A 23,454-nucleotide genomic window follows, 5' to 3' on the forward strand; every position below is an offset into this window, starting at 1 on the left:
GCCATGTCCGCCTACGTGTCGTCGACCCGCGTGGAGGAGCGCATCGCGAAGCGCGCGAGCCTGAACGCCGGGAGCTGCGACGTGCCCGTTGTGGTGGAGAGCGCGCAGGGCGGCAAGGCGCACTTCAGCGTGCTGCCGCGCGACGCGACGGTTGCGCAGCTGACGAGCGCGGTGCGCCGCCTCGACGGCGTCGACGCGAGGAAGGCGGTGTCGCTTGCGGTGGCGCAGTGCGCCGTTGCGCCGACGACGACGCTTGGCGAGCTGCACGACGCGTGCAAGCAGGCGGACGACGGCATGCTGTACGTCACCTACACCGCCGAGGCCGCCATGGGTGCCACCGTGAACGTGTGCGGCATGACTGCTGCCTGGTAGTGCGCCGTGGACAGTTGACGGCTGTGGAGCGCCCGTCGCAACCTAAAGCAACGCGTGCAAAGCCATCCCCTCCCGTCTCCTCGTGAGCGGCTCTCTGCGCCACCGTCATGTGTATTTCTTGTTTGCCGGATTGCCGATTTCCCTTAATGTGACGTGGTGGGGGGTGCTGCTCGTACCCACCCGCAGGCGTGTACGTAGCTGCGTTCTGAACAGAAGTGTGCACACATCTCAGCGTGCGGCCAAGCGGTGCAGCGAGGGCGTGGACAGCGGCGAGTGCGCGCAGCACGTCGTCGTAGGTGCTTGTGCACTCGCTGCCGCTGCTGCGGCCTGCCGCCACTCGCTTTGCCTTTTCTCTTGCTATTCCTTTTTTTTTGTTGTTTTCGAATCTCATTCGTCCTACTCTCTCTCTCCGCTTCGTCCGACTCTTCCCGCTTCTGCTTTTGATGGAGCCGAGCCTCCCCTTTGGTGCCCCCGGTGCGGAGCCGTGCGGTCGGTGTGTGTCACGGCGGTCGCACGCGGAGAGCGGAGCAGACGTTGCAGGAACCGTGTTTTCTCGTTTTTCTTTTCTCGCTGTGCACATGTCTTTTTGCTTTACTACGTCGCTACGTATTGTACGATGCCGCGTTGCGGCTGCGGTACTCCAACTGCATCAGTGGTGGCGACGGGACGAACTCTTCTCGTCTGTGGTGGAGCGTCTGCTCTTGCTGCTGCTGCTGCTGCTGCTGCCCGCCACTGCTTCTGCAGCACGGCGGCCAGCTGCCCCCTCGCACTGCCCCTGCGCGGTGCCTCTGCCGGAGCAGCGTGGGTGCTGCCTCTCCTGCACCGCGTTCTCCCTCCCTCCCCGTCTTTGTGCGTGTCCACCTCCCCCACCGCCCCCCTCGTCTTCTCTCCCTCCATCCCCCTCTCTTGCGCCTGCACTGCCGCGGCGGCACACCGCACCACACAGATCTGCTCTCCAGCCTCCGCACCCACCAAACTCTCTCTCATCAACCCCCCCCTACCCTACCCGACCCTCCCCCATACCGCCATGTCCGCCTACGTGTCGTCGACCCGCGTGGAGGAGCGCATCGCGAAGCGCGCGAGCCTGAACGCCGGGAGCTGCGACGTGCCCGTTGTGGTGGAGAGCGCGCAGGGCGGCAAGGCGCACTTCAGCGTGCTGCCGCGCGACGCGACGGTTGCGCAGCTGACGAGCGCGGTGCGCCGCCTCGACGGCGTCGACGCGAGGAAGGCGGTGTCGCTTGCGGTGGCGCAGTGCGCCGTTGCGCCGACGACGACGCTTGGCGAGCTGCACGACGCGTGCAAGCAGGCGGACGACGGCATGCTGTACGTCACCTACACCGCCGAGGCCGCCATGGGTGCCACCGTGAACGTGTGCGGCATGACTGCTGCCTGGTAGTGCGCCGTGGACAGTTGACGGCTGTGGAGCGCCCGTCGCAACCTAAAGCAACGCGTGCAAAGCCATCCCCTCCCGTCTCCTCGTGAGCGGCTCTCTGCGCCACCGTCATGTGTATTTCTTGTTTGCCGGATTGCCGATTTCCCTTAATGTGACGTGGTGGGGGGTGCTGCTCGTACCCACCCGCAGGCGTGTACGTAGCTGCGTTCTGAACAGAAGTGTGCACACATCTCAGCGTGCGGCCAAGCGGTGCAGCGAGGGCGTGGACAGCGGCGAGTGCGCGCAGCACGTCGTCGTAGGTGCTTGTGCACTCGCTGCCGCTGCTGCGGCCTGCCGCCACTCGCTTTGCCTTTTCTCTTGCTATTCCTTTTTTTTTGTTGTTTTCGAATCTCATTCGTCCTACTCTCTCTCTCCGCTTCGTCCGACTCTTCCCGCTTCTGCTTTTGATGGAGCCGAGCCTCCCCTTTGGTGCCCCCGGTGCGGAGCCGTGCGGTCGGTGTGTGTCACGGCGGTCGCACGCGGAGAGCGGAGCAGACGTTGCAGGAACCGTGTTTTCTCGTTTTTCTTTTCTCGCTGTGCACATGTCTTTTTGCTTTACTACGTCGCTACGTATTGTACGATGCCGCGTTGCGGCTGCGGTACTCCAACTGCATCAGTGGTGGCGACGGGACGAACTCTTCTCGTCTGTGGTGGAGCGTCTGCTCTTGCTGCTGCTGCTGCTGCTGCTGCCCGCCACTGCTTCTGCAGCACGGCGGCCAGCTGCCCCCTCGCACTGCCCCTGCGCGGTGCCTCTGCCGGAGCAGCGTGGGTGCTGCCTCTCCTGCACCGCGTTCTCCCTCCCTCCCCGTCTTTGTGCGTGTCCACCTCCCCCACCGCCCCCCTCGTCTTCTCTCCCTCCATCCCCCTCTCTTGCGCCTGCACTGCCGCGGCGGCACACCGCACCACACAGATCTGCTCTCCAGCCTCCGCACCCACCAAACTCTCTCTCATCAACCCCCCCCTACCCTACCCGACCCTCCCCCATACCGCCATGTCCGCCTACGTGTCGTCGACCCGCGTGGAGGAGCGCATCGCGAAGCGCGCGAGCCTGAACGCCGGGAGCTGCGACGTGCCCGTTGTGGTGGAGAGCGCGCAGGGCGGCAAGGCGCACTTCAGCGTGCTGCCGCGCGACGCGACGGTTGCGCAGCTGACGAGCGCGGTGCGCCGCCTCGACGGCGTCGACGCGAGGAAGGCGGTGTCGCTTGCGGTGGCGCAGTGCGCCGTTGCGCCGACGACGACGCTTGGCGAGCTGCACGACGCGTGCAAGCAGGCGGACGACGGCATGCTGTACGTCACCTACACCGCCGAGGCCGCCATGGGTGCCACCGTGAACGTGTGCGGCATGACTGCTGCCTGGTAGTGCGCCGTGGACAGTTGACGGCTGTGGAGCGCCCGTCGCAACCTAAAGCAACGCGTGCAAAGCCATCCCCTCCCGTCTCCTCGTGAGCGGCTCTCTGCGCCACCGTCATGTGTATTTCTTGTTTGCCGGATTGCCGATTTCCCTTAATGTGACGTGGTGGGGGGTGCTGCTCGTACCCACCCGCAGGCGTGTACGTAGCTGCGTTCTGAACAGAAGTGTGCACACATCTCAGCGTGCGGCCAAGCGGTGCAGCGAGGGCGTGGACAGCGGCGAGTGCGCGCAGCACGTCGTCGTAGGTGCTTGTGCACTCGCTGCCGCTGCTGCGGCCTGCCGCCACTCGCTTTGCCTTTTCTCTTGCTATTCCTTTTTTTTTGTTGTTTTCGAATCTCATTCGTCCTACTCTCTCTCTCCGCTTCGTCCGACTCTTCCCGCTTCTGCTTTTGATGGAGCCGAGCCTCCCCTTTGGTGCCCCCGGTGCGGAGCCGTGCGGTCGGTGTGTGTCACGGCGGTCGCACGCGGAGAGCGGAGCAGACGTTGCAGGAACCGTGTTTTCTCGTTTTTCTTTTCTCGCTGTGCACATGTCTTTTTGCTTTACTACGTCGCTACGTATTGTACGATGCCGCGTTGCGGCTGCGGTACTCCAACTGCATCAGTGGTGGCGACGGGACGAACTCTTCTCGTCTGTGGTGGAGCGTCTGCTCTTGCTGCTGCTGCTGCTGCTGCTGCCCGCCACTGCTTCTGCAGCACGGCGGCCAGCTGCCCCCTCGCACTGCCCCTGCGCGGTGCCTCTGCCGGAGCAGCGTGGGTGCTGCCTCTCCTGCACCGCGTTCTCCCTCCCTCCCCGTCTTTGTGCGTGTCCACCTCCCCCACCGCCCCCCTCGTCTTCTCTCCCTCCATCCCCCTCTCTTGCGCCTGCACTGCCGCGGCGGCACACCGCACCACACAGATCTGCTCTCCAGCCTCCGCACCCACCAAACTCTCTCTCATCAACCCCCCCCTACCCTACCCGACCCTCCCCCATACCGCCATGTCCGCCTACGTGTCGTCGACCCGCGTGGAGGAGCGCATCGCGAAGCGCGCGAGCCTGAACGCCGGGAGCTGCGACGTGCCCGTTGTGGTGGAGAGCGCGCAGGGCGGCAAGGCGCACTTCAGCGTGCTGCCGCGCGACGCGACGGTTGCGCAGCTGACGAGCGCGGTGCGCCGCCTCGACGGCGTCGACGCGAGGAAGGCGGTGTCGCTTGCGGTGGCGCAGTGCGCCGTTGCGCCGACGACGACGCTTGGCGAGCTGCACGACGCGTGCAAGCAGGCGGACGACGGCATGCTGTACGTCACCTACACCGCCGAGGCCGCCATGGGTGCCACCGTGAACGTGTGCGGCATGACTGCTGCCTGGTAGTGCGCCGTGGACAGTTGACGGCTGTGGAGCGCCCGTCGCAACCTAAAGCAACGCGTGCAAAGCCATCCCCTCCCGTCTCCTCGTGAGCGGCTCTCTGCGCCACCGTCATGTGTATTTCTTGTTTGCCGGATTGCCGATTTCCCTTAATGTGACGTGGTGGGGGGTGCTGCTCGTACCCACCCGCAGGCGTGTACGTAGCTGCGTTCTGAACAGAAGTGTGCACACATCTCAGCGTGCGGCCAAGCGGTGCAGCGAGGGCGTGGACAGCGGCGAGTGCGCGCAGCACGTCGTCGTAGGTGCTTGTGCACTCGCTGCCGCTGCTGCGGCCTGCCGCCACTCGCTTTGCCTTTTCTCTTGCTATTCCTTTTTTTTTGTTGTTTTCGAATCTCATTCGTCCTACTCTCTCTCTCCGCTTCGTCCGACTCTTCCCGCTTCTGCTTTTGATGGAGCCGAGCCTCCCCTTTGGTGCCCCCGGTGCGGAGCCGTGCGGTCGGTGTGTGTCACGGCGGTCGCACGCGGAGAGCGGAGCAGACGTTGCAGGAACCGTGTTTTCTCGTTTTTCTTTTCTCGCTGTGCACATGTCTTTTTGCTTTACTACGTCGCTACGTATTGTACGATGCCGCGTTGCGGCTGCGGTACTCCAACTGCATCAGTGGTGGCGACGGGACGAACTCTTCTCGTCTGTGGTGGAGCGTCTGCTCTTGCTGCTGCTGCTGCTGCTGCTGCCCGCCACTGCTTCTGCAGCACGGCGGCCAGCTGCCCCCTCGCACTGCCCCTGCGCGGTGCCTCTGCCGGAGCAGCGTGGGTGCTGCCTCTCCTGCACCGCGTTCTCCCTCCCTCCCCGTCTTTGTGCGTGTCCACCTCCCCCACCGCCCCCCTCGTCTTCTCTCCCTCCATCCCCCTCTCTTGCGCCTGCACTGCCGCGGCGGCACACCGCACCACACAGATCTGCTCTCCAGCCTCCGCACCCACCAAACTCTCTCTCATCAACCCCCCCTACCCTACCCGACCCTCCCCCATACCGCCATGTCCGCCTACGTGTCGTCGACCCGCGTGGAGGAGCGCATCGCGAAGCGCGCGAGCCTGAACGCCGGGAGCTGCGACGTGCCCGTTGTGGTGGAGAGCGCGCAGGGCGGCAAGGCGCACTTCAGCGTGCTGCCGCGCGACGCGACGGTTGCGCAGCTGACGAGCGCGGTGCGCCGCCTCGACGGCGTCGACGCGAGGAAGGCGGTGTCGCTTGCGGTGGCGCAGTGCGCCGTTGCGCCGACGACGACGCTTGGCGAGCTGCACGACGCGTGCAAGCAGGCGGACGACGGCATGCTGTACGTCACCTACACCGCCGAGGCAGAACATGGGCGGTGCCGTGTGGACGCCGTGCTTTGGCGCCACCTGGAACTAAGCGACGAGACGCACGCGAGCAGGGTTCCCTCCGTGCCGTAGGACACATTCCAACGTTAGGGCGCTGCACCCGCATTTGCAGTTCGCCTGTCGCAGCTGTGTGCTGACCTTTGACCTCTCTCTCCCTCTTCCCTCTTACCTCCCTGCGTGCGCTCTGGTCCATGTGTTTATTTTGACTGACCACGCACACACCGAGGTGATGGTCGAGATGGGCAAGACGCGACAGCCGCGTGAGTGCGGCTGGCCGTGGCTGCTGCGAAGGTCGAGAGAGCGGCGGCCCTGCTGGCCCGCATCGCTGCCGCCTCCCTCCCATTCGCTATTTTACTTTTCTTGCCTTTCAGCACGAAAACGCTTTTATCATATAGGATCGCTTTTTAGTGCTCTCTTCGCGGAGAAGGTGATTTGCTTCTCTGTTCACTCGGTCCGTGTTGGCAGTGGACGTGCGGGCGTGTTTGCCCCTGCCGCTGCGCACCTGCAGTGACCAATCCCTCTTTCCCCGACAACCGCACGTCCGGCGTCGTTTCACATCTGCACACGTATTGCCCAAACACGGGTAGCTGCGTGGACAAAGCAGCAACACACTCTCGCATTCTTTAACTATTTTTTTTTGTTCCTCTCCAGCTTTCTTTCAGCTCATGTGTATAATCGTTTATTTATCGCTTCTTTCAAAACCGCGACTGCGATAGGTGGCCTCCTGCTGCGCGACGGCACTCTTCGAACGCCGGCAATTCCCCGTGGGACGTCCACCCAATTTGCCGTCGCCACTTTTCGTCTCGCCGGTCCACTGGATTTGCAGAGGCAGGCTTTGAGTGCGCAACGCAGCTGAGGCACGGACGACGTTATGCCAGTGCTGCTGCGTCCAGAGGCTCTCCGGTGCTGAGCCTCGCTGCTCCCTCTATGCGGCAGATGCCCTCATACTTCTCTCCCCTCTCCCCCTCTCCCCCTCTCTCCCTTCCTCCTTCATCGTCCGCGTACGGCGGCAGCTTCACTCAGCTCGCCTACTGCAGCCGTTCTTCTGAAGTTTTGTCTCGTCAAAAAACCGCTCTCTACCTCCAACGAGTCACGAACGCACTTACAAGCTCTCTTTCTCTGACCCCCCTACCCTACCCGACCCTCCCCCATACCGCCATGTCCGCCTACGTGTCGTCGACCCGCGTGGAGGAGCGCATCGCGAAGCGCGCGAGCCTGAACGCCGGGAGCTGCGACGTGCCCGTTGTGGTGGAGAGCGCGCAGGGCGGCAAGGCGCACTTCAGCGTGCTGCCGCGCGACGCGACGGTTGCGCAGCTGACGAGCGCGGTGCGCCGCCTCGACGGCGTCGACGCGAGGAAGGCGGTGTCGCTTGCGGTGGCGCAGTGCGCCGTTGCGCCGACGACGACGCTTGGCGAGCTGCACGACGCGTGCAAGCAGGCGGACGACGGCATGCTGTACGTCACCTACACCGCCGAGGCAGAACATGGGCGGTGCCGTGTGGACGCCGTGCTTTGGCGCCACCTGGAACTAAGCGACGAGACGCACGCGAGCAGGGTTCCCTCCGTGCCGTAGGACACATTCCAACGTTAGGGCGCTGCACCCGCATTTGCAGTTCGCCTGTCGCAGCTGTGTGCTGACCTTTGACCTCTCTCTCCCTCTTCCCTCTTACCTCCCTGCGTGCGCTCTGGTCCATGTGTTTATTTTGACTGACCACGCACACACCGAGGTGATGGTCGAGATGGGCAAGACGCGACAGCCGCGTGAGTGCGGCTGGCCGTGGCTGCTGCGAAGGTCGAGAGAGCGGCGGCCCTGCTGGCCCGCATCGCTGCCGCCTCCCTCCCATTCGCTATTTTACTTTTCTTGCCTTTCAGCACGAAAACGCTTTTATCATATAGGATCGCTTTTTAGTGCTCTCTTCGCGGAGAAGGTGATTTGCTTCTCTGTTCACTCGGTCCGTGTTGGCAGTGGACGTGCGGGCGTGTTTGCCCCTGCCGCTGCGCACCTGCAGTGACCAATCCCTCTTTCCCCGACAACCGCACGTCCGGCGTCGTTTCACATCTGCACACGTATTGCCCAAACACGGGTAGCTGCGTGGACAAAGCAGCAACACACTCTCGCATTCTTTAACTATTTTTTTTTGTTCCTCTCCAGCTTTCTTTCAGCTCATGTGTATAATCGTTTATTTATCGCTTCTTTCAAAACCGCGACTGCGATAGGTGGCCTCCTGCTGCGCGACGGCACTCTTCGAACGCCGGCAATTCCCCGTGGGACGTCCACCCAATTTGCCGTCGCCACTTTTCGTCTCGCCGGTCCACTGGATTTGCAGAGGCAGGCTTTGAGTGCGCAACGCAGCTGAGGCACGGACGACGTTATGCCAGTGCTGCTGCGTCCAGAGGCTCTCCGGTGCTGAGCCTCGCTGCTCCCTCTATGCGGCAGATGCCCTCATACTTCTCTCCCCTCTCCCCCTCTCCCCCTCTCTCCCTTCCTCCTTCATCGTCCGCGTACGGCGGCAGCTTCACTCAGCTCGCCTACTGCAGCCGTTCTTCTGAAGTTTTGTCTCGTCAAAAAACCGCTCTCTACCTCCAACGAGTCACGAACGCACTTACAAGCTCTCTTTCTCTGACCCCCCTACCCTACCCGACCCTCCCCCATACCGCCATGTCCGCCTACGTGTCGTCGACCCGCGTGGAGGAGCGCATCGCGAAGCGCGCGAGCCTGAACGCCGGGAGCTGCGACGTGCCCGTTGTGGTGGAGAGCGCGCAGGGCGGCAAGGCGCACTTCAGCGTGCTGCCGCGCGACGCGACGGTTGCGCAGCTGACGAGCGCGGTGCGCCGCCTCGACGGCGTCGACGCGAGGAAGGCGGTGTCGCTTGCGGTGGCGCAGTGCGCCGTTGCGCCGACGACGACGCTTGGCGAGCTGCACGACGCGTGCAAGCAGGCGGACGACGGCATGCTGTACGTCACCTACACCGCCGAGGCAGAACATGGGCGGTGCCGTGTGGACGCCGTGCTTTGGCGCCACCTGGAACTAAGCGACGAGACGCACGCGAGCAGGGTTCCCTCCGTGCCGTAGGACACATTCCAACGTTAGGGCGCTGCACCCGCATTTGCAGTTCGCCTGTCGCAGCTGTGTGCTGACCTTTGACCTCTCTCTCCCTCTTCCCTCTTACCTCCCTGCGTGCGCTCTGGTCCATGTGTTTATTTTGACTGACCACGCACACACCGAGGTGATGGTCGAGATGGGCAAGACGCGACAGCCGCGTGAGTGCGGCTGGCCGTGGCTGCTGCGAAGGTCGAGAGAGCGGCGGCCCTGCTGGCCCGCATCGCTGCCGCCTCCCTCCCATTCGCTATTTTACTTTTCTTGCCTTTCAGCACGAAAACGCTTTTATCATATAGGATCGCTTTTTAGTGCTCTCTTCGCGGAGAAGGTGATTTGCTTCTCTGTTCACTCGGTCCGTGTTGGCAGTGGACGTGCGGGCGTGTTTGCCCCTGCCGCTGCGCACCTGCAGTGACCAATCCCTCTTTCCCCGACAACCGCACGTCCGGCGTCGTTTCACATCTGCACACGTATTGCCCAAACACGGGTAGCTGCGTGGACAAAGCAGCAACACACTCTCGCATTCTTTAACTATTTTTTTTTGTTCCTCTCCAGCTTTCTTTCAGCTCATGTGTATAATCGTTTATTTATCGCTTCTTTCAAAACCGCGACTGCGATAGGTGGCCTCCTGCTGCGCGACGGCACTCTTCGAACGCCGGCAATTCCCCGTGGGACGTCCACCCAATTTGCCGTCGCCACTTTTCGTCTCGCCGGTCCACTGGATTTGCAGAGGCAGGCTTTGAGTGCGCAACGCAGCTGAGGCACGGACGACGTTATGCCAGTGCTGCTGCGTCCAGAGGCTCTCCGGTGCTGAGCCTCGCTGCTCCCTCTATGCGGCAGATGCCCTCATACTTCTCTCCCCTCTCCCCCTCTCCCCCTCTCTCCCTTCCTCCTTCATCGTCCGCGTACGGCGGCAGCTTCACTCAGCTCGCCTACTGCAGCCGTTCTTCTGAAGTTTTGTCTCGTCAAAAAACCGCTCTCTACCTCCAACGAGTCACGAACGCACTTACAAGCTCTCTTTCTCTGACCCCCCTACCCTACCCGACCCTCCCCCATACCGCCATGTCCGCCTACGTGTCGTCGACCCGCGTGGAGGAGCGCATCGCGAAGCGCGCGAGCCTGAACGCCGGGAGCTGCGACGTGCCCGTTGTGGTGGAGAGCGCGCAGGGCGGCAAGGCGCACTTCAGCGTGCTGCCGCGCGACGCGACGGTTGCGCAGCTGACGAGCGCGGTGCGCCGCCTCGACGGCGTCGACGCGAGGAAGGCGGTGTCGCTTGCGGTGGCGCAGTGCGCCGTTGCGCCGACGACGACGCTTGGCGAGCTGCACGACGCGTGCAAGCAGGCGGACGACGGCATGCTGTACGTCACCTACACCGCCGAGGCAGAACATGGGCGGTGCCGTGTGGACGCCGTGCTTTGGCGCCACCTGGAACTAAGCGACGAGACGCACGCGAGCAGGGTTCCCTCCGTGCCGTAGGACACATTCCAACGTTAGGGCGCTGCACCCGCATTTGCAGTTCGCCTGTCGCAGCTGTGTGCTGACCTTTGACCTCTCTCTCCCTCTTCCCTCTTACCTCCCTGCGTGCGCTCTGGTCCATGTGTTTATTTTGACTGACCACGCACACACCGAGGTGATGGTCGAGATGGGCAAGACGCGACAGCCGCGTGAGTGCGGCTGGCCGTGGCTGCTGCGAAGGTCGAGAGAGCGGCGGCCCTGCTGGCCCGCATCGCTGCCGCCTCCCTCCCATTCGCTATTTTACTTTTCTTGCCTTTCAGCACGAAAACGCTTTTATCATATAGGATCGCTTTTTAGTGCTCTCTTCGCGGAGAAGGTGATTTGCTTCTCTGTTCACTCGGTCCGTGTTGGCAGTGGACGTGCGGGCGTGTTTGCCCCTGCCGCTGCGCACCTGCAGTGACCAATCCCTCTTTCCCCGACAACCGCACGTCCGGCGTCGTTTCACATCTGCACACGTATTGCCCAAACACGGGTAGCTGCGTGGACAAAGCAGCAACACACTCTCGCATTCTTTAACTATTTTTTTTTGTTCCTCTCCAGCTTTCTTTCAGCTCATGTGTATAATCGTTTATTTATCGCTTCTTTCAAAACCGCGACTGCGATAGGTGGCCTCCTGCTGCGCGACGGCACTCTTCGAACGCCGGCAATTCCCCGTGGGACGTCCACCCAATTTGCCGTCGCCACTTTTCGTCTCGCCGGTCCACTGGATTTGCAGAGGCAGGCTTTGAGTGCGCAACGCAGCTGAGGCACGGACGACGTTATGCCAGTGCTGCTGCGTCCAGAGGCTCTCCGGTGCTGAGCCTCGCTGCTCCCTCTATGCGGCAGATGCCCTCATACTTCTCTCCCCTCTCCCCCTCTCCCCCTCTCTCCCTTCCTCCTTCATCGTCCGCGTACGGCGGCAGCTTCACTCAGCTCGCCTACTGCAGCCGTTCTTCTGAAGTTTTGTCTCGTCAAAAAACCGCTCTCTACCTCCAACGAGTCACGAACGCACTTACAAGCTCTCTTTCTCTGACCCCCCTACCCTACCCGACCCTCCCCCATACCGCCATGTCCGCCTACGTGTCGTCGACCCGCGTGGAGGAGCGCATCGCGAAGCGCGCGAGCCTGAACGCCGGGAGCTGCGACGTGCCCGTTGTGGTGGAGAGCGCGCAGGGCGGCAAGGCGCACTTCAGCGTGCTGCCGCGCGACGCGACGGTTGCGCAGCTGACGAGCGCGGTGCGCCGCCTCGACGGCGTCGACGCGAGGAAGGCGGTGTCGCTTGCGGTGGCGCAGTGCGCCGTTGCGCCGACGACGACGCTTGGCGAGCTGCACGACGCGTGCAAGCAGGCGGACGACGGCATGCTGTACGTCACCTACACCGCCGAGGCAGAACATGGGCGGTGCCGTGTGGACGCCGTGCTTTGGCGCCACCTGGAACTAAGCGACGAGACGCACGCGAGCAGGGTTCCCTCCGTGCCGTAGGACACATTCCAACGTTAGGGCGCTGCACCCGCATTTGCAGTTCGCCTGTCGCAGCTGTGTGCTGACCTTTGACCTCTCTCTCCCTCTTCCCTCTTACCTCCCTGCGTGCGCTCTGGTCCATGTGTTTATTTTGACTGACCACGCACACACCGAGGTGATGGTCGAGATGGGCAAGACGCGACAGCCGCGTGAGTGCGGCTGGCCGTGGCTGCTGCGAAGGTCGAGAGAGCGGCGGCCCTGCTGGCCCGCATCGCTGCCGCCTCCCTCCCATTCGCTATTTTACTTTTCTTGCCTTTCAGCACGAAAACGCTTTTATCATATAGGATCGCTTTTTAGTGCTCTCTTCGCGGAGAAGGTGATTTGCTTCTCTGTTCACTCGGTCCGTGTTGGCAGTGGACGTGCGGGCGTGTTTGCCCCTGCCGCTGCGCACCTGCAGTGACCAATCCCTCTTTCCCCGACAACCGCACGTCCGGCGTCGTTTCACATCTGCACACGTATTGCCCAAACACGGGTAGCTGCGTGGACAAAGCAGCAACACACTCTCGCATTCTTTAACTATTTTTTTTTGTTCCTCTCCAGCTTTCTTTCAGCTCATGTGTATAATCGTTTATTTATCGCTTCTTTCAAAACCGCGACTGCGATAGGTGGCCTCCTGCTGCGCGACGGCACTCTTCGAACGCCGGCAATTCCCCGTGGGACGTCCACCCAATTTGCCGTCGCCACTTTTCGTCTCGCCGGTCCACTGGATTTGCAGAGGCAGGCTTTGAGTGCGCAACGCAGCTGAGGCACGGACGACGTTATGCCAGTGCTGCTGCGTCCAGAGGCTCTCCGGTGCTGAGCCTCGCTGCTCCCTCTATGCGGCAGATGCCCTCATACTTCTCTCCCCTCTCCCCCTCTCCCCCTCTCTCCCTTCCTCCTTCATCGTCCGCGTACGGCGGCAGCTTCACTCAGCTCGCCTACTGCAGCCGTTCTTCTGAAGTTTTGTCTCGTCAAAAAACCGCTCTCTACCTCCAACGAGTCACGAACGCACTTACAAGCTCTCTTTCTCTGACCCCCCTACCCTACCCGACCCTCCCCCATACCGCCATGTCCGCCTACGTGTCGTCGACCCGCGTGGAGGAGCGCATCGCGAAGCGCGCGAGCCTGAACGCCGGGAGCTGCGACGTGCCCGTTGTGGTGGAGAGCGCGCAGGGCGGCAAGGCGCACTTCAGCGTGCTGCCGCGCGACGCGACGGTTGCGCAGCTGACGAGCGCGGTGCGCCGCCTCGACGGCGTCGACGCGAGGAAGGCGGTGTCGCTTGCGGTGGCGCAGTGCGCCGTTGCGCCGACGACGACGCTTGGCGAGCTGCACGACGCGTGCAAGCAGGCGGACGACGGCATGCTGTACGTCACCTACACCGCCGAGGCAGAACATGGGCGGTGCCGTGTGGACGCCGTGCTTTGGCGCCACCTGGAACTAAGCGACGAGACGCACGCGAGCAGGGTTCCCTCCGTGCCGTAGGACACATTCCAACGTTAGGGCGCTGCACCCGCATTTGCAGTTCGCCTGTCGCAGCTGTGTGCTGACCTTTGACCTCTCTCTCCCTCTTCCCTCTTACCTCCCTGCGTGCGCTCTGGTCCATGTGTTTATTTTGACTGACCACGCACACACCGAGGTGATGGTCGAGATGGGCAAGACGCGACAGCCGCGTGAGTGCGGCTGGCCGTGGCTGCTGCGAAGGTCGAGAGAGCGGCGGCCCTGCTGGCCCGCATCGCTGCCGCCTCCCTCCCATTCGCTATTTTACTTTTCTTGCCTTTCAGCACGAAAACGCTTTTATCATATAGGATCGCTTTTTAGTGCTCTCTTCGCGGAGAAGGTGATTTGCTTCTCTGTTCACTCGGTCCGTGTTGGCAGTGGACGTGCGGGCGTGTTTGCCCCTGCCGCTGCGCACCTGCAGTGACCAATCCCTCTTTCCCCGACAACCGCACGTCCGGCGTCGTTTCACATCTGCACACGTATTGCCCAAACACGGGTAGCTGCGTGGACAAAGCAGCAACACACTCTCGCATTCTTTAACTATTTTTTTTTGTTCCTCTCCAGCTTTCTTTCAGCTCATGTGTATAATCGTTTATTTATCGCTTCTTTCAAAACCGCGACTGCGATAGGTGGCCTCCTGCTGCGCGACGGCACTCTTCGAACGCCGGCAATTCCCCGTGGGACGTCCACCCAATTTGCCGTCGCCACTTTTCGTCTCGCCGGTCCACTGGATTTGCAGAGGCAGGCTTTGAGTGCGCAACGCAGCTGAGGCACGGACGACGTTATGCCAGTGCTGCTGCGTCCAGAGGCTCTCCGGTGCTGAGCCTCGCTGCTCCCTCTATGCGGCAGATGCCCTCATACTTCTCTCCCCTCTCCCCCTCTCCCCCTCTCTCCCTTCCTCCTTCATCGTCCGCGTACGGCGGCAGCTTCACTCAGCTCGCCTACTGCAGCCGTTCTTCTGAAGTTTTGTCTCGTCAAAAAACCGCTCTCTACCTCCAACGAGTCACGAACGCACTTACAAGCTCTCTTTCTCTGACCCCCCTACCCTACCCGACCCTCCCCCATACCGCCATGTCCGCCTACGTGTCGTCGACCCGCGTGGAGGAGCGCATCGCGAAGCGCGCGAGCCTGAACGCCGGGAGCTGCGACGTGCCCGTTGTGGTGGAGAGCGCGCAGGGCGGCAAGGCGCACTTCAGCGTGCTGCCGCGCGACGCGACGGTTGCGCAGCTGACGAGCGCGGTGCGCCGCCTCGACGGCGTCGACGCGAGGAAGGCGGTGTCGCTTGCGGTGGCGCAGTGCGCCGTTGCGCCGACGACGACGCTTGGCGAGCTGCACGACGCGTGCAAGCAGGCGGACGACGGCATGCTGTACGTCACCTACACCGCCGAGGCAGAACATGGGCGGTGCCGTGTGGACGCCGTGCTTTGGCGCCACCTGGAACTAAGCGACGAGACGCACGCGAGCAGGGTTCCCTCCGTGCCGTAGGACACATTCCAACGTTAGGGCGCTGCACCCGCATTTGCAGTTCGCCTGTCGCAGCTGTGTGCTGACCTTTGACCTCTCTCTCCCTCTTCCCTCTTACCTCCCTGCGTGCGCTCTGGTCCATGTGTTTATTTTGACTGACCACGCACACACCGAGGTGATGGTCGAGATGGGCAAGACGCGACAGCCGCGTGAGTGCGGCTGGCCGTGGCTGCTGCGAAGGTCGAGAGAGCGGCGGCCCTGCTGGCCCGCATCGCTGCCGCCTCCCTCCCATTCGCTATTTTACTTTTCTTGCCTTTCAGCACGAAAACGCTTTTATCATATAGGATCGCTTTTTAGTGCTCTCTTCGCGGAGAAGGTGATTTGCTTCTCTGTTCACTCGGTCCGTGTTGGCAGTGGACGTGCGGGCGTGTTTGCCCCTGCCGCTGCGCACCTGCAGTGACCAATCCCTCTTTCCCCGACAACCGCACGTCCGGCGTCGTTTCACATCTGCACACGTATTGCCCAAACACGGGTAGCTGCGTGGACAAAGCAGCAACACACTCTCGCATTCTTTAACTATTTTTTTTTGTTCCTCTCCAGCTTTCTTTCAGCTCATGTGTATAATCGTTTATTTATCGCTTCTTTCAAAACCGCGACTGCGATAGGTGGCCTCCTGCTGCGCGACGGCACTCTTCGAACGCCGGCAATTCCCCGTGGGACGTCCACCCAATTTGCCGTCGCCACTTTTCGTCTCGCCGGTCCACTGGATTTGCAGAGGCAGGCTTTGAGTGCGCAACGCAGCTGAGGCACGGACGACGTTATGCCAGTGCTGCTGCGTCCAGAGGCTCTCCGGTGCTGAGCCTCGCTGCTCCCTCTATGCGGCAGATGCCCTCATACTTCTCTCCCCTCTCCCCCTCTCCCCCTCTCTCCCTTCCTCCTTCATCGTCCGCGTACGGCGGCAGCTTCACTCAGCTCGCCTACTGCAGCCGTTCTTCTGAAGTTTTGTCTCGTCAAAAAACCGCTCTCTACCTCCAACGAGTCACGAACGCACTTACAAGCTCTCTTTCTCTGACCCCCCTACCCTACCCGACCCTCCCCCATACCGCCATGTCCGCCTACGTGTCGTCGACCCGCGTGGAGGAGCGCATCGCGAAGCGCGCGAGCCTGAACGCCGGGAGCTGCGACGTGCCCGTTGTGGTGGAGAGCGCGCAGGGCGGCAAGGCGCACTTCAGCGTGCTGCCGCGCGACGCGACGGTTGCGCAGCTGACGAGCGCGGTGCGCCGCCTCGACGGCGTCGACGCGAGGAAGGCGGTGTCGCTTGCGGTGGCGCAGTGCGCCGTTGCGCCGACGACGACGCTTGGCGAGCTGCACGACGCGTGCAAGCAGGCGGACGACGGCATGCTGTACGTCACCTACACCGCCGAGGCAGAACATGGGCGGTGCCGTGTGGACGCCGTGCTTTGGCGCCACCTGGAACTAAGCGACGAGACGCACGCGAGCAGGGTTCCCTCCGTGCCGTAGGACACATTCCAACGTTAGGGCGCTGCACCCGCATTTGCAGTTCGCCTGTCGCAGCTGTGTGCTGACCTTTGACCTCTCTCTCCCTCTTCCCTCTTACCTCCCTGCGTGCGCTCTGGTCCATGTGTTTATTTTGACTGACCACGCACACACCGAGGTGATGGTCGAGATGGGCAAGACGCGACAGCCGCGTGAGTGCGGCTGGCCGTGGCTGCTGCGAAGGTCGAGAGAGCGGCGGCCCTGCTGGCCCGCATCGCTGCCGCCTCCCTCCCATTCGCTATTTTACTTTTCTTGCCTTTCAGCACGAAAACGCTTTTATCATATAGGATCGCTTTTTAGTGCTCTCTTCGCGGAGAAGGTGATTTGCTTCTCTGTTCACTCGGTCCGTGTTGGCAGTGGACGTGCGGGCGTGTTTGCCCCTGCCGCTGCGCACCTGCAGTGACCAATCCCTCTTTCCCCGACAACCGCACGTCCGGCGTCGTTTCACATCTGCACACGTATTGCCCAAACACGGGTAGCTGCGTGGACAAAGCAGCAACACACTCTCGCATTCTTTAACTATTTTTTTTTGTTCCTCTCCAGCTTTCTTTCAGCTCATGTGTATAATCGTTTATTTATCGCTTCTTTCAAAACCGCGACTGCGATAGGTGGCCTCCTGCTGCGCGACGGCACTCTTCGAACGCCGGCAATTCCCCGTGGGACGTCCACCCAATTTGCCGTCGCCACTTTTCGTCTCGCCGGTCCACTGGATTTGCAGAGGCAGGCTTTGAGTGCGCAACGCAGCTGAGGCACGGACGACGTTATGCCAGTGCTGCTGCGTCCAGAGGCTCTCCGGTGCTGAGCCTCGCTGCTCCCTCTATGCGGCAGATGCCCTCATACTTCTCTCCCCTCTCCCCCTCTCCCCCTCTCTCCCTTCCTCCTTCATCGTCCGCGTACGGCGGCAGCTTCACTCAGCTCGCCTACTGCAGCCGTTCTTCTGAAGTTTTGTCTCGTCAAAAAACCGCTCTCTACCTCCAACGAGTCACGAACGCACTTACAAGCTCTCTTTCTCTGACCCCCCTACCCTACCCGACCCTCCCCCATACCGCCATGTCCGCCTACGTGTCGTCGACCCGCGTGGAGGAGCGCATCGCGAAGCGCGCGAGCCTGAACGCCGGGAGCTGCGACGTGCCCGTTGTGGTGGAGAGCGCGCAGGGCGGCAAGGCGCACTTCAGCGTGCTGCCGCGCGACGCGACGGTTGCGCAGCTGACGAGCGCGGTGCGCCGCCTCGACGGCGTCGACGCGAGGAAGGCGGTGTCGCTTGCGGTGGCGCAGTGCGCCGTTGCGCCGACGACGACGCTTGGCGAGCTGCACGACGCGTGCAAGCAGGCGGACGACGGCATGCTGTACGTCACCTACACCGCCGAGGCAGAACATGGGCGGTGCCGTGTGGACGCCGTGCTTTGGCGCCACCTGGAACTAAGCGACGAGACGCACGCGAGCAGGGTTCCCTCCGTGCCGTAGGACACATTCCAACGTTAGGGCGCTGCACCCGCATTTGCAGTTCGCCTGTCGCAGCTGTGTGCTGACCTTTGACCTCTCTCTCCCTCTTCCCTCTTACCTCCCTGCGTGCGCTCTGGTCCATGTGTTTATTTTGACTGACCACGCACACACCGAGGTGATGGTCGAGATGGGCAAGACGCGACAGCCGCGTGAGTGCGGCTGGCCGTGGCTGCTGCGAAGGTCGAGAGAGCGGCGGCCCTGCTGGCCCGCATCGCTGCCGCCTCCCTCCCATTCGCTATTTTACTTTTCTTGCCTTTCAGCACGAAAACGCTTTTATCATATAGGATCGCTTTTTAGTGCTCTCTTCGCGGAGAAGGTGATTTGCTTCTCTGTTCACTCGGTCCGTGTTGGCAGTGGACGTGCGGGCGTGTTTGCCCCTGCCGCTGCGCACCTGCAGTGACCAATCCCTCTTTCCCCGACAACCGCACGTCCGGCGTCGTTTCACATCTGCACACGTATTGCCCAAACACGGGTAGCTGCGTGGACAAAGCAGCAACACACTCTCGCATTCTTTAACTATTTTTTTTTGTTCCTCTCCAGCTTTCTTTCAGCTCATGTGTATAATCGTTTATTTATCGCTTCTTTCAAAACCGCGACTGCGATAGGTGGCCTCCTGCTGCGCGACGGCACTCTTCGAACGCCGGCAATTCCCCGTGGGACGTCCACCCAATTTGCCGTCGCCACTTTTCGTCTCGCCGGTCCACTGGATTTGCAGAGGCAGGCTTTGAGTGCGCAACGCAGCTGAGGCACGGACGACGTTATGCCAGTGCTGCTGCGTCCAGAGGCTCTCCGGTGCTGAGCCTCGCTGCTCCCTCTATGCGGCAGATGCCCTCATACTTCTCTCCCCTCTCCCCCTCTCCCCCTCTCTCCCTTCCTCCTTCATCGTCCGCGTACGGCGGCAGCTTCACTCAGCTCGCCTACTGCAGCCGTTCTTCTGAAGTTTTGTCTCGTCAAAAAACCGCTCTCTACCTCCAACGAGTCACGAACGCACTTACAAGCTCTCTTTCTCTGACCCCCCTACCCTACCCGACCCTCCCCCATACCGCCATGTCCGCCTACGTGTCGTCGACCCGCGTGGAGGAGCGCATCGCGAAGCGCGCGAGCCTGAACGCCGGGAGCTGCGACGTGCCCGTTGTGGTGGAGAGCGCGCAGGGCGGCAAGGCGCACTTCAGCGTGCTGCCGCGCGACGCGACGGTTGCGCAGCTGACGAGCGCGGTGCGCCGCCTCGACGGCGTCGACGCGAGGAAGGCGGTGTCGCTTGCGGTGGCGCAGTGCGCCGTTGCGCCGACGACGACGCTTGGCGAGCTGCACGACGCGTGCAAGCAGGCGGACGACGGCATGCTGTACGTCACCTACACCGCCGAGGCAGAACATGGGCGGTGCCGTGTGGACGCCGTGCTTTGGCGCCACCTGGAACTAAGCGACGAGACGCACGCGAGCAGGGTTCCCTCCGTGCCGTAGGACACATTCCAACGTTAGGGCGCTGCACCCGCATTTGCAGTTCGCCTGTCGCAGCTGTGTGCTGACCTTTGACCTCTCTCTCCCTCTTCCCTCTTACCTCCCTGCGTGCGCTCTGGTCCATGTGTTTATTTTGACTGACCACGCACACACCGAGGTGATGGTCGAGATGGGCAAGACGCGACAGCCGCGTGAGTGCGGCTGGCCGTGGCTGCTGCGAAGGTCGAGAGAGCGGCGGCCCTGCTGGCCCGCATCGCTGCCGCCTCCCTCCCATTCGCTATTTTACTTTTCTTGCCTTTCAGCACGAAAACGCTTTTATCATATAGGATCGCTTTTTAGTGCTCTCTTCGCGGAGAAGGTGATTTGCTTCTCTGTTCACTCGGTCCGTGTTGGCAGTGGACGTGCGGGCGTGTTTGCCCCTGCCGCTGCGCACCTGCAGTGACCAATCCCTCTTTCCCCGACAACCGCACGTCCGGCGTCGTTTCACATCTGCACACGTATTGCCCAAACACGGGTAGCTGCGTGGACAAAGCAGCAACACACTCTCGCATTCTTTAACTATTTTTTTTTGTTCCTCTCCAGCTTTCTTTCAGCTCATGTGTATAATCGTTTATTTATCGCTTCTTTCAAAACCGCGACTGCGATAGGTGGCCTCCTGCTGCGCGACGGCACTCTTCGAACGCCGGCAATTCCCCGTGGGACGTCCACCCAATTTGCCGTCGCCACTTTTCGTCTCGCCGGTCCACTGGATTTGCAGAGGCAGGCTTTGAGTGCGCAACGCAGCTGAGGCACGGACGACGTTATGCCAGTGCTGCTGCGTCCAGAGGCTCTCCGGTGCTGAGCCTCGCTGCTCCCTCTATGCGGCAGATGCCCTCATACTTCTCTCCCCTCTCCCCCTCTCCCCCTCTCTCCCTTCCTCCTTCATCGTCCGCGTACGGCGGCAGCTTCACTCAGCTCGCCTACTGCAGCCGTTCTTCTGAAGTTTTGTCTCGTCAAAAAACCGCTCTCTACCTCCAACGAGTCACGAACGCACTTACAAGCTCTCTTTCTCTGACCCCCCTACCCTACCCGACCCTCCCCCATACCGCCATGTCCGCCTACGTGTCGTCGACCCGCGTGGAGGAGCGCATCGCGAAGCGCGCGAGCCTGAACGCCGGGAGCTGCGACGTGCCCGTTGTGGTGGAGAGCGCGCAGGGCGGCAAGGCGCACTTCAGCGTGCTGCCGCGCGACGCGACGGTTGCGCAGCTGACGAGCGCGGTGCGCCGCCTCGACGGCGTCGACGCGAGGAAGGCGGTGTCGCTTGCGGTGGCGCAGTGCGCCGTTGCGCCGACGACGACGCTTGGCGAGCTGCACGACGCGTGCAAGCAGGCGGACGACGGCATGCTGTACGTCACCTACACCGCCGAGGCCGCCATGGGTGCCACCGTGAACGTGTGCGGCATGACTGCTGCAAATAACTGCTAATGCGAGTCGCAAAGCGCGTTGACGCGTGCGGGGTTGTGTGCCTGCCTGACGAGCACCCTCCGCAGGTGTCACTGAAAGGGCAGTGGCTCTTCTTTGCTGCGCGCTGGCTCGAGAGGTGCGGTGCCGGTCGGACGCTCCCACGGCGGCGTCACCGCCTGCCACCGGAGCGGTGCACCTGCCCGTCGTCTGTTTTGATCGACGGCGTCGCTTCTCCGTGCTTCCGCATGGACGACGCGCCTGGCGGAAGGTGCGGACTCGCTCCGCTGTGATGCCCTTCCTTTCACACGTTCGCGTGCTTCGCTCTGCCACGCCAACTCACCAGCCGCAGCCGCAGAGGTGTGCGCGTTGCTTTATCTCTTTTCTCTTTCTGCGTCGTTTCCTTTTCCGTGCTCTCTCCTATTCTGTGACCATGTGCATATCGATCTTATTTTCGCATACGTGAAGGCCTCTTGTTTTTTTTTTTCGTTATTCCCACTGTGCGCTTTGCTGCGTCGTCCTGTTACTGCGCTCTGCAGATGCGCACCGGGTCATTCGTTCAAGTCGTGAAGAGGCATCAGAGGAAGGACACACCACCTGTGGTGCTGCGCGGTGTCGTTTGCACGGTGCACGCGATGTGAACTTCTGGATTAATTACGCGCTCCGCGTTGCTGCCCATGCGTTTGCCTGTCCTCTGATGCTGCAGCTGATGTACCACGCCGGTGCGTGTACTCTGGCTCCGCATTTGTCGACAGAGCTCTGGCTCTTTACTCTCTTCTCACTGTTGTGCATATTTCAAGTGGTAAAAGCGCCTAACCGAACGATCGCCTCCGTGGTGTCGGGCACCCGTGCTTGCGCGTGCCACGGTGCGCGTCGAGCACCGGGAGTGTCTCTGGGGAATGCGTGTGCTTACCGCAGTGAGTGCGACATGTCGTGTCCTCCACGTGATGGTGAAGGACACCGGTGGCTGCCAGCATCCCTTTCTCCTTTTTCTTCTTTTTTCCGACTGCACCTGAATAGGCCACGGCTCCCCGCACTGTTAGCGGTGCGCTCCACTGCATTAACACATTGTTGTGATCTTCGCTCCGCCCCCTCCTCCCTCTTCCTCCATCCCCCTCTTCCTCTTCTTGTCTGCGTGGCCGCTGCTGACGCCGCCCCGCCCCCCTGCACAGCTAACACACAACCACACAGAGCCTCGCCCCACGCCCTCAAGCCCACTCACTCCGCCATCCGTTTCGCCTCACAAGCACCACCCCTACCCTACCCGACCCTCCCCCATACCGCCATGTCCGCCTACGTGTCGTCGACCCGCGTGGAGGAGCGCATCGCGAAGCGCGCGAGCCTGAACGCCGGGAGCTGCGACGTGCCCGTTGTGGTGGAGAGCGCGCAGGGCGGCAAGGCGCACTTCAGCGTGCTGCCGCGCGACGCGACGGTTGCGCAGCTGACGAGCGCGGTGCGCCGCCTCGACGGCGTCGACGCGAGGAAGGCGGTGTCGCTTGCGGTGGCGCAGTGCGCCGTTGCGCCGACGACGACGCTTGGCGAGCTGCACGACGCGTGCAAGCAGGCGGACGACGGCATGCTGTACGTCACCTACACCGCCGAGGCCGCCATGGGTGCCACCGTGAACGTGTGCGGCATGACTGCTGCAAATAACTGCTAATGCGAGTCGCAAAGCGCGTTGACGCGTGCGGGGTTGTGTGCCTGCCTGACGAGCACCCTCCGCAGGTGTCACTGAAAGGGCAGTGGCTCTTCTTTGCTGCGCGCTGGCTCGAGAGGTGCGGTGCCGGTCGGACGCTCCCACGGCGGCGTCACCGCCTGCCACCGGAGCGGTGCACCTGCCCGTCGTCTGTTTTGATCGACGGCGTCGCTTCTCCGTGCTTCCGCATGGACGACGCGCCTGGCGGAAGGTGCGGACTCGCTCCGCTGTGATGCCCTTCCTTTCACACGTTCGCGTGCTTCGCTCTGCCACGCCAACTCACCAGCCGCAGCCGCAGAGGTGTGCGCGTTGCTTTATCTCTTTTCTCTTTCTGCGTCGTTTCCTTTTCCGTGCTCTCTCCTATTCTGTGACCATGTGCATATCGATCTTATTTTCGCATACGTGAAGGCCTCTTGTTTTTTTTTTTCGTTATTCCCACTGTGCGCTTTGCTGCGTCGTCCTGTTACTGCGCTCTGCAGATGCGCACCGGGTCATTCGTTCAAGTCGTGAAGAGGCATCAGAGGAAGGACACACCACCTGTGGTGCTGCGCGGTGTCGTTTGCACGGTGCACGCGATGTGAACTTCTGGATTAATTACGCGCTCCGCGTTGCTGCCCATGCGTTTGCCTGTCCTCTGATGCTGCAGCTGATGTACCACGCCGGTGCGTGTACTCTGGCTCCGCATTTGTCGACAGAGCTCTGGCTCTTTACTCTCTTCTCACTGTTGTGCATATTTCAAGTGGTAAAAGCGCCTAACCGAACGATCGCCTCCGTGGTGTCGGGCACCCGTGCTTGCGCGTGCCACGGTGCGCGTCGAGCAC

At 62.0% G+C, this 23,454-nt stretch overlaps 16 protein-coding genes across 19 annotated transcripts; all 16 read left to right on the top strand.

The window, feature by feature from the left end:
• Positions 1-3: 3 nt before the first annotated feature.
• ABB37_06858 (ATG8/AUT7/APG8/PAZ2 putative (ATG8C.10)) lies at positions 4-372 on the top strand (the record flags this gene model as incomplete). Its single annotated transcript, XM_015805290.1, has 1 exon — positions 4-372. The coding sequence occupies one exon, from the start codon at positions 4-6 to the stop codon at positions 370-372; it is 369 nt and encodes a 122-aa protein (XP_015655903.1).
• A 1,027-nt stretch (positions 373-1,399) lies between these two features.
• Positions 1,400-1,768, top strand: ABB37_06859 (ATG8/AUT7/APG8/PAZ2 putative (ATG8C.10); the record flags this gene model as incomplete). Its single annotated transcript, XM_015805291.1, has 1 exon — positions 1,400-1,768. One exon carries the CDS (start codon positions 1,400-1,402, stop codon positions 1,766-1,768), a length of 369 nt encoding a protein of 122 aa, XP_015655904.1.
• A 944-nt stretch (positions 1,769-2,712) lies between these two features.
• ABB37_06860 (ATG8/AUT7/APG8/PAZ2 putative (ATG8C.10)) lies at positions 2,713-3,164 on the top strand (the record flags this gene model as incomplete). The annotated part of the gene is made up of 1 exon (XM_015805292.1): positions 2,713-3,164. The coding sequence occupies exon 1, from the start codon at positions 2,796-2,798 to the stop codon at positions 3,162-3,164; it is 369 nt and encodes a 122-aa protein (XP_015655905.1). The 5' UTR covers positions 2,713-2,795.
• Positions 3,165-4,191: 1,027 nt separating this feature from the next.
• Positions 4,192-4,560, top strand: ABB37_06861 (ATG8/AUT7/APG8/PAZ2 putative (ATG8C.10); the record flags this gene model as incomplete). The annotated part of the gene is made up of 1 exon (XM_015805293.1): positions 4,192-4,560. The coding sequence occupies one exon, from the start codon at positions 4,192-4,194 to the stop codon at positions 4,558-4,560; it is 369 nt and encodes a 122-aa protein (XP_015655906.1).
• Positions 4,561-5,504: 944 nt separating this feature from the next.
• ABB37_06862 (Microtubule associated protein-like protein) lies at positions 5,505-6,000 on the top strand (the record flags this gene model as incomplete). Of its 2 annotated transcripts, none has more annotated exons than XM_015805294.1 (1): positions 5,505-6,000. In XM_015805294.1, exon 1 carries the CDS (start codon positions 5,587-5,589, stop codon positions 5,998-6,000), a length of 414 nt encoding a protein of 137 aa, XP_015655907.1. In that variant the 5' UTR covers positions 5,505-5,586. The 2 variants fall into 2 exon arrangements, with proteins under 2 accessions (XP_015655907.1, XP_015655908.1); XM_015805295.1 differs by having other exon boundaries at positions 5,518-6,000.
• Positions 6,001-6,939: 939 nt separating this feature from the next.
• ABB37_06863 (Microtubule associated protein-like protein) lies at positions 6,940-7,500 on the top strand (the record flags this gene model as incomplete). The annotated part of the gene is made up of 1 exon (XM_015805296.1): positions 6,940-7,500. The coding sequence occupies exon 1, from the start codon at positions 7,087-7,089 to the stop codon at positions 7,498-7,500; it is 414 nt and encodes a 137-aa protein (XP_015655909.1). The 5' UTR covers positions 6,940-7,086.
• A 939-nt stretch (positions 7,501-8,439) lies between these two features.
• On the top strand, positions 8,440-9,000 carry ABB37_06864 (Microtubule associated protein-like protein; the record flags this gene model as incomplete). Its single annotated transcript, XM_015805297.1, has 1 exon — positions 8,440-9,000. Exon 1 carries the CDS (start codon positions 8,587-8,589, stop codon positions 8,998-9,000), a length of 414 nt encoding a protein of 137 aa, XP_015655910.1. The 5' UTR covers positions 8,440-8,586.
• Positions 9,001-9,939: 939 nt separating this feature from the next.
• Positions 9,940-10,500, top strand: ABB37_06865 (Microtubule associated protein-like protein; the record flags this gene model as incomplete). The annotated part of the gene is made up of 1 exon (XM_015805298.1): positions 9,940-10,500. The coding sequence occupies exon 1, from the start codon at positions 10,087-10,089 to the stop codon at positions 10,498-10,500; it is 414 nt and encodes a 137-aa protein (XP_015655911.1). The 5' UTR covers positions 9,940-10,086.
• A 939-nt stretch (positions 10,501-11,439) lies between these two features.
• ABB37_06866 (Microtubule associated protein-like protein) lies at positions 11,440-12,000 on the top strand (the record flags this gene model as incomplete). 2 transcript variants are annotated; one of them, XM_015805299.1, is made up of 1 exon in its annotated part: positions 11,440-12,000. In XM_015805299.1, the coding sequence occupies exon 1, from the start codon at positions 11,587-11,589 to the stop codon at positions 11,998-12,000; it is 414 nt and encodes a 137-aa protein (XP_015655912.1). In that variant the 5' UTR covers positions 11,440-11,586. The 2 variants fall into 2 exon arrangements, with proteins under 2 accessions (XP_015655912.1, XP_015655913.1); XM_015805300.1 differs by having other exon boundaries at positions 11,450-12,000.
• A 939-nt stretch (positions 12,001-12,939) lies between these two features.
• On the top strand, positions 12,940-13,500 carry ABB37_06867 (Microtubule associated protein-like protein; the record flags this gene model as incomplete). Its single annotated transcript, XM_015805301.1, has 1 exon — positions 12,940-13,500. Exon 1 carries the CDS (start codon positions 13,087-13,089, stop codon positions 13,498-13,500), a length of 414 nt encoding a protein of 137 aa, XP_015655914.1. The 5' UTR covers positions 12,940-13,086.
• Positions 13,501-14,439: 939 nt separating this feature from the next.
• On the top strand, positions 14,440-15,000 carry ABB37_06868 (Microtubule associated protein-like protein; the record flags this gene model as incomplete). Its single annotated transcript, XM_015805302.1, has 1 exon — positions 14,440-15,000. Exon 1 carries the CDS (start codon positions 14,587-14,589, stop codon positions 14,998-15,000), a length of 414 nt encoding a protein of 137 aa, XP_015655915.1. The 5' UTR covers positions 14,440-14,586.
• Positions 15,001-15,939: 939 nt separating this feature from the next.
• Positions 15,940-16,500, top strand: ABB37_06869 (Microtubule associated protein-like protein; the record flags this gene model as incomplete). The annotated part of the gene is made up of 1 exon (XM_015805303.1): positions 15,940-16,500. The coding sequence occupies exon 1, from the start codon at positions 16,087-16,089 to the stop codon at positions 16,498-16,500; it is 414 nt and encodes a 137-aa protein (XP_015655916.1). The 5' UTR covers positions 15,940-16,086.
• A 939-nt stretch (positions 16,501-17,439) lies between these two features.
• Positions 17,440-18,000, top strand: ABB37_06870 (Microtubule associated protein-like protein; the record flags this gene model as incomplete). The annotated part of the gene is made up of 1 exon (XM_015805304.1): positions 17,440-18,000. The coding sequence occupies exon 1, from the start codon at positions 17,587-17,589 to the stop codon at positions 17,998-18,000; it is 414 nt and encodes a 137-aa protein (XP_015655917.1). The 5' UTR covers positions 17,440-17,586.
• A 939-nt stretch (positions 18,001-18,939) lies between these two features.
• Positions 18,940-19,500, top strand: ABB37_06871 (Microtubule associated protein-like protein; the record flags this gene model as incomplete). Its single annotated transcript, XM_015805305.1, has 1 exon — positions 18,940-19,500. Exon 1 carries the CDS (start codon positions 19,087-19,089, stop codon positions 19,498-19,500), a length of 414 nt encoding a protein of 137 aa, XP_015655918.1. The 5' UTR covers positions 18,940-19,086.
• A 939-nt stretch (positions 19,501-20,439) lies between these two features.
• ABB37_06872 (microtubule associated protein-like protein) lies at positions 20,440-20,961 on the top strand (the record flags this gene model as incomplete). The annotated part of the gene is made up of 1 exon (XM_015805306.1): positions 20,440-20,961. The coding sequence occupies exon 1, from the start codon at positions 20,587-20,589 to the stop codon at positions 20,959-20,961; it is 375 nt and encodes a 124-aa protein (XP_015655919.1). The 5' UTR covers positions 20,440-20,586.
• Positions 20,962-22,107: 1,146 nt separating this feature from the next.
• On the top strand, positions 22,108-22,597 carry ABB37_06873 (microtubule associated protein-like protein; the record flags this gene model as incomplete). 2 transcript variants are annotated; one of them, XM_015805307.1, is made up of 1 exon in its annotated part: positions 22,108-22,597. In XM_015805307.1, the coding sequence occupies exon 1, from the start codon at positions 22,223-22,225 to the stop codon at positions 22,595-22,597; it is 375 nt and encodes a 124-aa protein (XP_015655920.1). In that variant the 5' UTR covers positions 22,108-22,222. The 2 variants fall into 2 exon arrangements, with proteins under 2 accessions (XP_015655920.1, XP_015655921.1); XM_015805308.1 differs by having other exon boundaries at positions 22,127-22,597.
• Between the last annotated feature and the right edge of the window lie 857 nt (positions 22,598-23,454).

Source organism: Leptomonas pyrrhocoris (assembly GCF_001293395.1).
Source record: "Leptomonas pyrrhocoris isolate H10 chromosome Unknown, whole genome shotgun sequence".
Taxonomy (NCBI): domain Eukaryota; phylum Euglenozoa; class Kinetoplastea; order Trypanosomatida; family Trypanosomatidae; genus Leptomonas; species Leptomonas pyrrhocoris.